Here is a 9815-nt window from a genome sequence, read left to right as displayed (position 1 = left end):
TATTAGTTGTTTATCTGTTCGTTACCTTTTCTTTCTTTCGCTTTCGCCTTTTAATGACACAGTTCATGCGTGTTTCTGCTTAGGAGTTCTTTTCAGCTTCAGACAAGAAAGGGCCACATCAATCCTCTGAGCTTGAGGCCGACATAAACAAATTGGACTTTGTGGCAACGACAGATAAAAGATTAAATAGACGCCCTTTTTATTTGTTGGAGACACATATTCATTTCATCAAGATGGATCTAAATATTGTAATGAAGAAAGAATAGCACGAAGAATTATTAAAATGGGAGATGAAGTAAAGTTGAGAGCTGTGTAAGCAGGAAGACTTCATTCTTCTCACCTTTTCACATGGCACGAGGCTTCTTACTTCTATCCCGCCCCTCCATCAAGAACTCTAGCTCTCTCTGCGCTGCTGTACAATCTCTAGTAAAGTCTGCTGGCCCAACCCCATCCCCAGTTTCTCCTTGGGGTCTATGCCACCATTAGTTGTACTTTGATTTGTCAAAAGAGAACTTTAAAAAGCCCTCCACAATAAGGGAAAGGCTGGCCCTTCACCTATTTTACAGTCCACAGCTGGTCAAGGCAAAAGAAAAGAAAAATGGGTACTTGGGGTACTATATGGCAGCAGCAGGAGTGTAGGGCCGAAGCAAATGAATCTCCTGGAAAACTCACATGCTGGTTTAAGTCTTTACGATGGGACCCAATGCCCCACTCGCAAATTGGCAGTTGGCAGAGGACTGAGGACTGGAGAGAGCTCAGTGCCTCTGTCGAGTGGTCCAGAAGGAAACCTGCTTCTCCATGGAGTGGACAGCATCAAAGGTAGTAGTTAGATGAACTAACATGATCATCATCCCGATTTTGCCAGTGATCATAGAATACCAGCACCAACATGATAATGACTAAACAGGCATTATGATGCTCAGTTGGAATAAGTTTTGTTGGTAAGATCATCTGTCATGGATCACAACTTGCTTTGATGTGAAAATTGCACGTTATTACAGTCCTAGAGGGGGAAAAAGATGAAAAATCACAGCGGTAGTGCAGACTAGTATCTTTGTCATCATACCAATCCTCCTCTCCCCAAGTGAATTGGAAGGAAAATAAAAATGTTGGGGTATGTTAAGTGGCGGATTAACGTGGAATTCGTCGTTATATTGTTAGATTTGGGTAATAACACAAATCAAAATGGCATATATATATATATATATATATGTAGACACACACACACATCAAAATACCATGCTTCCACTTGTTACATATAATGATAGAAAGATATTGTACTCCGGAGTCCGGATAGAGCTTAATCGGGATGGAGGTGTAAAAGTAGCGGGGAAAGGTCGCACACTACTTTGCATGTTGATTGTTGACACTTGAATTATTGGAGAAAATGATGGATTGGGACAACCAATTCATGAGCGGAAACAAAGGCAAACAGAACCCAATTTGGACTTCACTGCAAGAAAGGGGAAAAAAATTTATTATACGTACGTAGATTGCAGAGAAGAAGAGGTCCCTCGTCCTTTTTACTCTTGTTAGATTTTTCTATCAACGATTCTTGTGCTCTCTCCCATTATATCAACACTGCCCTTTTCCGACCCCCGACCCTCCAATTCTGATGTGGGGAAGAGATGAGTAGAGTTTATTTTGACTGTTGGTCGTGGGAAAAAAGAACGCTTCCTCTGTGTAGTTTTCTGTCTCTCCAGCTTCGGAATCCTGCACTCTCCAGTCTTAATTTTCAGACCGTATTTGTTTGTTTTCTTCTTGTGAACCGAAATAATTGTTCTTCATGATGAATGCTGTTACTCCAGAGCAACGTAGAGAATTAATTTTGCTGGGGCAATTCAGAGCAGCAATTGGCTGTCATGTAATGGACGAATTTTACAATGCCTGGACCTCTGAGAGAGGGAGAATAAAAAGATGGTTTAACCATACGAGAAGGACAACCATTTTCACTTGGGCATTTCTCCCTGTTTGACTGTTTTCTTCTTAAAAGTTGAAAGCTCTCTCTTTCATGTTGAAACTTCAGTCTTTAAGAGATTCTACATTCCATATATTGAATAGCTAAACAAATTTTTCTTGGTTAAAAGAAAATTTCGTATTTTATCTTACCTCTGCCACTGACAGTTTCTGTTTTGTAAGACGAACAATGAACTTTTTGAACACGACATGCAGATAAAAGGAACCTTGATTTTCATGAAGAGCATCAGGTCCGTATGTAACCGCAACGGATCTTCTGTCTCACACACTTTGTAATTTGGGTGCACGCCCACGGACTACTGTGTTTGTAGGGGAACAATCATCTTATTTCACATTCTCTTTTCTTTGCCCTTTTCTTTTACATTTTGCATCTTTCCAGCTCTATAATTCTTTGCCCCATCGATCTCAGCTCTGCTCCAATTGCATTCTCCTTAATCCTCTTCATCCATATCTCTATCTCACCCATTTGGTCGTCACCTTCCTTTCCTCCTTTCTTGGCCATCCTTAATTTGCCCCCAAATCCCAAATTAATTATCTTCTCTAGGTGATTATGTCCCTCGTAACCAGAGCTACGCTCTTTAATGGTTAACTTGCATCTTCCCATTTTTTTTATTTTTTGAAAATAGTAGTCAATTATTTAGACATGTACTGGATATAGAAGTTTAAGCAACTATGGTGATGATTAAAGGGACAATTGGGTTGGCTTTCCCGTAAGTTGATTCAATTGCTTATTGGATATGAAAATTTTTCTTGTAATAATAACTAAAGATTGGTTTTCACTGCCAACGTCGAGCGACCAGATGGATTACATCAGGGGAAAGGAGAAAAGAGATACCGGGAGTCGGGCAATAGGTAGAATCTAGTGGAATAGACAAATATTTTGGGTCTTTGAATAATTAAGGAACTAAATTTGTTAAATTAGTGAAATCCGTCATCCCATTGCTGTTCTTGCCTTTAGCGCGTAATAGTTACCAACAATTTGGAGGGCTTTCAGCCATCTAATCTGCTGGACTCTTTCATCGGCCCAAAGTTAGTGTTTCGCTTCAGGTGGACAACTCCAATATTAGGTGCAATTCTACAATGTGGATTCATTGTTTGAAACCCAAGCGAACAACTGGAGTTGGGTTTGTGAGATGAACGAAAAAGATGAAGAATAATGCTATCTATTGGCCCCCAAAACCCAATAGCTTTTCTTCTATGAACCTTTTGAAATTTCATTTCCTCGCCCATTGCTTGTGTCTTTTGTCGAGAAACCAATATGGGTTGGACTTGGAGCCTCCGATAATGTGACGGTGGCAGAAAGGGGCGGTTCCATGCAGGAAACCAACAAATTCCAGATGGGCTTATTTCTGGTAACGGGAATTATCCTGTTGCACTCACGGGGTAAAAACGAAAGGGCTGCGTCGAGTTCGATCGGTCAGTGCACGCAGCCATCATATTCATCACGGAATAAGTAACTATGGCTAATTGACGGAAGGTCAATAATGGTGCAATCAACCAGATTCGTTCTACTGAGGAACTAATCATTGTCATCCTAAAGAAATTAATTTCACGATTCGATCTCTAGTAGTACATTTTAGTATAGACGTCCTGATTGCGTAACGAGTCTTTCTAAAGAGAGATTAAGATAGAGTTCAGATGTTGTTGCAAGATAAATTAACAATTGTTATTGTGCGCATTCACATGGTGGAGTAAGACCGATTTAATTGTATTGACGAGTGCTCACTCAATATGCATTAGGGAAAAAAAATCTAATGAAATCAGTGTTTTCGCTACTGCATAACATAGGAAAATTTAGAAAAAAATGAAACTAGGGTTGCAAACGAATCGAGCCGATCGTGAGCAATTCGAATTCGAACTCGACTAGATTTCGGTTAACATCGAGTTCGAGCTGAACAAGTTGAACTCGAACTCGAATTCGAGTTTAAAGATATTCAGCTTGTTGACTCGTAAGCTGACTCGATTATATATATATATATATATATATATTATTTTAATAGTAAAATTACATATATATTCATATTATTTTATTATTTATTAAGAAAAAATATTATTTTAATTATTTTTTAAATAAAATAAATATTTTTTAGTTTTTTAATCACAAACTCGACTCGAATTTGAGTTGAAATCGAGATCAAACTTTACATTTTGAGATCGTTGAACACGAGTTCGAATTCGAATTTTATAAAACTAAATTGAATTTCGACTTGATTAGGGTAAATCTCGATTCGACTCGACTCATTTGCACCTCTACTTATACATGGGGTAATAATGTCCGAAATAAAACCTTAATCAAGCAAGACTGGTGCAACAATCCTACTTTTAAGTGAGGAATTTTTAATGGGTGTATAATGAATACTTATGAACATATCTAAATAGCATATAAATATACATGTATTAATAATTATTATTTTTCCTTATATTCATATATATATATTAGTTACACTTTTTAAAAAATTTAACACTTTAACCATATCCTAATGAATCGGGTGTAAGTTAAGTGGCCGAAAACTGGTGTGTAGACAGCAATAACTTAATAGGAGTAGGAATAAATTGTAAGAGATGACGGCTGGGTTTAGACAGAAACGAGGAGGGTGACCCGGGTGTAATAAGGTCTGAGGAGCTGGGCCGACAAAAGCACGGGTGTTAAATTAGGTTTGCCTGTAATAGAAATCTCTTTCCTAAATAATATAATGTACTGCGCCACGTGTCATGTCGCTGACGGAGGGGGGAAACGCATGTGACCAAGGGGACTGCCAACACACTCGTGCTTGTGTCCCTAACAAGGAGGAAACACAATTAATTGCGAGCCTTTCGCAAACCTCACCTTTCTAGTTGCTGCTACTTTGTAGCTCGTACTCCTCCCACACAGCCCATCAATTTCTCTCCCATCACGTGTTATCAATTTTTAGTCTTACCACTCATGTGCATCTCATGTGATCATTTCCTCTTTTTTTTTTTTTTTTTTGTTTGTTCTTCTAAACATTTTGGCCTTCTCCGCCATCACATAGGATCTCGATGCCATCGCTTTTCAATGACAAGTCAATGTTACTTTTATATTTTTTATCAAATATTTAATTTATTTAAATTATCATGCTCTCTTTAATTCTTTAATAATTTAAAAGATTTGATTTAATTCAAATTTTCTTTAGCCTCGTATGATAAACGAAACTGGCATTAGATTTGGTATCGAGGATCCCAATTGCTCTGCTGCAACAGCTTTTGCAAAATTTCTTCCGCCTGCCTCCACTATTCTGTCGCAGCTTCAATCTAACGTAGTTGGAAAACTGATTATTGTAATTGGAGAAAATTCCATGCTTTTTTAAGCATACCATTCTTTTAGCTTGTATTCTTAAAGGAAGATACTAGTGATTTGCTGCGTTTTAAACAATTAAAATTGTTATGATGTGACGGTCAAAAAATAGTTATCTTATACTAACCAACCGTGGACTGAATATTAATAAATTTAACTTGAAGATATAATACCTAAGAAAAATGATAAAATCTCTTTGTAATTGGTTGCAAACTGCTTTCAGCCTTATATTCTGATTTTTCTTTTTATAGTAAACTGGACCACAGCCTATGAATTGACAACCACAATTTAGCAGTCGAAAGTTTTTCCCTCTAGTACCACTTATTTAACCGTTCTTCCTTGAGTTAAAGTTCTCGCACCTTTCCAGTTAGTTGACTTCTCCAACCATTCGATTTAAACTATTACGACGAGTAACGAGTGCACTCTGACAGTAACTATTACTCTTAAACCGATGAACAGGAGGAGTTGCAATTGTCTAATGAGTGGCTGTTTCATGGTTGTAGCTGTAGCATTAATCAATATAGCTGCACCAGCATCCTTGTCAATGAGCAACGAGACACAATCTTCAAATGTTCAATTCTAAGATATTCATGTTCTACTGTTCGCCTCACAAAACATTATTGAAATGCTTTTTCTGTTCTCTTCTGTCAATTCTTTTCCAATGCTCAATCTCTGTCTGATCTGTATTCTTTATCGTTGTCACATTAAAAGCAAAATAAATTCCAAAATTTTGTAGAGAACGTCATCGTTCCTAGCTAGGGTTCACTTGACTTGGCAGGTCACAGAAATGCCTTCCTTTTTTTGGTTTCACGGCAGAGTAATTCCGTGTCGGAGGAGCGCAGTTATTGTATCCAGCTTGACAGTTCAATCGATTGATCAACTCGGTGAACCGAACATCTTGCCTGTCTAGATTATTGTCTAGATTAGTGATTAAACCGTCAATAATTCACTTGTTCAACCGAGAAAATCTCACAAATTTGACCCTTCAATCACTAACTCAATTATTACGTTATTTTCAATGACTCCGATATGAATACAATATTTTGTTATAGTATAATTTAATAATCAGCCCAACAGGTGAAAATAGGCGGTTGAACCACTGAGCTCACTGGATTGATGAGTTTAATAACCATGCGCTGTAGGTCGTCGAGTTGAATAAATAGACAATGGGTTTTATACGTCTTGAATGTATCGCCCGGCAAATAACTCTGTACGTACTGGCACATTTTTCTGCCGAATGTCGGTTTAACTAGCTAGACGTGAGTAGATTTGTTTATGACTCCGCCTTTTAAAATCTGCCATCGGATCGATTACTTGTGTCATCAAAATCCATGTAATCATTCTGGCTAACTAGTCAACAAAGTTTTCATGCACGCAAGGCAATTGAGTCGAGACTAGTTGCCGATGGAGAAGGAAGCAAATTACACGGATGAAATCTCGGGGATAAAGTGGATTGGCGTGCCAGCGAATAGTAGTGACGATCATCTCACAACACGTAATTTGCTAGCTGCGATGTTGAAATAGGGGGAGAGTGGTGGTATATATTTTGTTTTAGTAGCAGAAAATTCTTTTTTTGTCCGGCCGGTGATAATAAGCAGCCTATAGTTGTAGTGCTGCTAATATTGCTTTCACCGGCGGAGAGAGTCTCTCTCTCCCTCTCTTTCTCTCTCTGTGAGTGAGTGAGAATAACTATTAAGATGTGATGAGCGTAGAATGATCACATGGTCTTGTATATTGAGACATACACATGAAGGTCCACTTTGTTAGTACACACTAACAAAAACCATTTGTACCAATTAAATGTAAAAGGCCACTTGAGAGAGACACACGGAGTTGAAATCAAACCCCAGGTTGGGAACAAGCGTAAATAAAAAGTTGGAGTGGCCCCTTTCGTCCTCTCCTTCTCTCTTAAAAATAGAAGCCTACGCCACTGCTTTCTCCGATGCAGTTGTCTTCTTCACATCCAACATCGCTGTCTTAATTTGTTATTGTTATCGTCCTCTCCCTCTCTCTCTCTCTTTCAATTTTCCCCCTCTACTACCCTTCTTGTTGTATTTGTGGTCCTTTCCCATTTATAACTTTCTAGTACTTCATAGTTCATTCCTACTACTCTCAACCCTCATCCGGCCCCTATATCTCCTCTGCTTTTTTCCAGTCCTCTACCTTTAATTTACTTCTATTTATTTCTCGTTTCCCTCCCCCGCTGTCTGCTCCTCTAAGTATATAGTGTCTTGTTCACTGATCCATCCTGCAACAAACTTCTTCCACTCTACTCCTTTTTCATCTCCATTTGCTGCTTAATAATCATTAGTGATCGACAGCACTTGAAGTTCCTGTAGGAGTCAAAATAACCAGCTTAAAGAATCAAGTTTGGAGCCTCTTATCTCATACTTATAACATAAGCATGTCTAGCAGAAGGTCAAGGCAATCATCGGGTTCTTCAAGGATCACGGATGATCAGATAATTGAGCTTGTCTCCAAGTTACAACAACTTCTTCCCGAGATTCGTACCAGGCGCTCGAACAAGGTACGTAATTCATTCGGTTGTCGCAACTTCACTTCTTCTTTCTTTTGTTTCTTGCATGTTATAGTTAGATAGGAGTACCATGTCTTCTCTTTTGTTAGTTATACCAATTATACGATGACACAACTACGTGTGATATTCCAGCGTTTGAAGTCCAATAAAAGCAATACAGTGTGTGTGTGTGTGTGTGCGCCATTTCCCTTTAATTCTACCGACGTTGTCATGTGTACTTTGACAAGTTGTATGGTACAACCAGAATTGCACATGTAGCGTCGAAGAAGAGACTTATTATGATTAGGTGATCCATATATCTTGCCAATGTTAAACACGTGACACGTACATTCCTGGAAGATTAAATGCAAAGATTTGGCAACCGAGTTCATGATGATGAATTTTGAATCTTGAATCTTGAATATATATATACATATATCTATATATAGGCATCGGCGTCTAAGGTTCTCCAGGATACTTGCAACTACATTCGAAGCTTGCACAAAGAGGTGGATGACCTCAGTGACCGTCTCTCTCAGCTGCTGTCGACAATTGATGCTGATAGCCCAGAGGCTGCCATCATTAGGAGCTTATTAGCTGAATCTTGACCATCTCCTACGATCGATCTCTCTATAATCATCATCATCATCATTCCAGTACGTAGCCTGCTCTTGCTATGCCGCCTGCTTCCTTATCAAGAGCTAGAGCTGAAAAGAATACATATAGATATATATATATATATATGCATTACTTATGTATGGTACTTGCGTTATGAAACTTGGACGTTGGAGTACGACTCCAAGTCCTAGTCCTGGCTCTGGTTAGCTAGTTCTTGCAATCTAAGCTCTGTAAAAATAAAAGATGTTGCTGTACTTGTACATGGCAACACCTTGCACTCGCATGTATGTATGTACCTAGTAAGCTATATTATATATGAAGTTTTTTTTTTTTTTTTTATGTGTACTTCATCTTTATTTTGTAGTAAAAAATGGCAGGTTTTACTTTCAATTACTGACTAGTGACCACGTAACTTAGTCAAATAGTACTAACACTCGAGGAGGAGAGGGGAAAAACCAAAGAGACAAGAAGAACGCAAAAACTTGCAATGACGAGATTTAGGGGATGGTAGAGAGCGAAGTCAAGGTCAGAGGCGTTGGATCCGGGATGAAGTGCGCCTTGATTGAATAAAAAATTCGTCACCGTGAAATTTGAGTCAGTACGTTGCGTTGTGTGTTCTCAGGGAAAAATCTAACAAAACGAGCAGTATAGTACAATCTCTCAGTTTTCCATGCATCTCGATCGGGACCAGCTAAGCTTGCGGGCTATTCCATTTTGTCTTGATAAGTGATATGACTAGCTAATGCTAATTATTTAAATTAAACTTTGCTGCGTTTGTCAACGACTGATACAAGACGGCCGGTGGCTGGATTGCCATGGTAATGACTCTAATCTGCATTGTTTCACCTTGCCGATTCTTTGCTTCTCGCACTTGTTGACGACGTAGAGCCACTTTATGAGAATTGGCTAGTTTTTTTTAGAATATTAAAAGCAGTTTCAATTTTTGCATCGAAAATTTCATCAGCCCAAACCGCACGTGCATGCATGCAGTCCTTCGAGGCATCAACCGGTTTTAATTCGATCACTAGCTAGGAATTGTAATGAACGGTTAACTTTTTTTTTTTTTTTATGTTTCGGGTACAAATTAATTCTCCAGGTTAAATAGTATTTTCTTTTTAGGGAGAAATTAGTGTGTTTAAAGCAACATTTCGACGTTATATTAATGGTAGGTAATCATGCATGCAGATGCAGAGAGAAGACGAATTAAACACGCATATATTAATTGTAATTGTAAGTAAGTAATTGTTTTCTGCAGCTAAGAAGATGAAGGGACTCCAGATTCATATACTACTAGCTAGCATTAAAGATCGAGCATCCTCTGGCCAATTCCTGAATTCATTACCAATCATTATCGGGTATAAAAATCCCCACACAATGCACGCATGATGGTCT

General features: G+C 38.4%; 1 protein-coding gene across 1 annotated transcript; it reads left to right on the top strand.

Annotated features, from left to right (window-relative positions):
• The first annotated feature begins 7554 nt into the window (after positions 1–7554).
• Positions 7555–8545, top strand: LOC140010910 (transcription factor PRE5-like). Its single transcript, XM_072058547.1, has 2 exons — positions 7555–7817; positions 8255–8545. The coding sequence occupies exons 1-2, from the start codon at positions 7695–7697 to the stop codon at positions 8411–8413; spliced, it is 282 nt and encodes a 93-aa protein (XP_071914648.1). The 5' UTR covers positions 7555–7694; the 3' UTR covers positions 8414–8545.
• Positions 8546–9815: the final 1270 nt, after the last annotated feature.

The sequence above is a fragment of the Coffea arabica genome, chromosome 7e (genome assembly GCF_036785885.1).
Source record: "Coffea arabica cultivar ET-39 chromosome 7e, Coffea Arabica ET-39 HiFi, whole genome shotgun sequence".
NCBI classification, from domain to species: domain Eukaryota; kingdom Viridiplantae; phylum Streptophyta; class Magnoliopsida; order Gentianales; family Rubiaceae; genus Coffea; species Coffea arabica.
This window is presented reverse-complemented; position numbering and strand designations above follow the sequence as displayed.

Excerpts from the sequence above, each read along its gene's own strand:
- LOC140010910 (XM_072058547.1), top strand. The coding sequence starts at position 7,695 with ATGTCTAGCAGAAGGTCAAGGCAATCATCGGGTTCTTCAAGGATCACG. Across the intron at positions 7,818-8,254 it reads GTACCAGGCGCTCGAACAAG|GCATCGGCGTCTAAGGTTCT; the intron begins GTACGTAATTCA and ends ATCTATATATAG.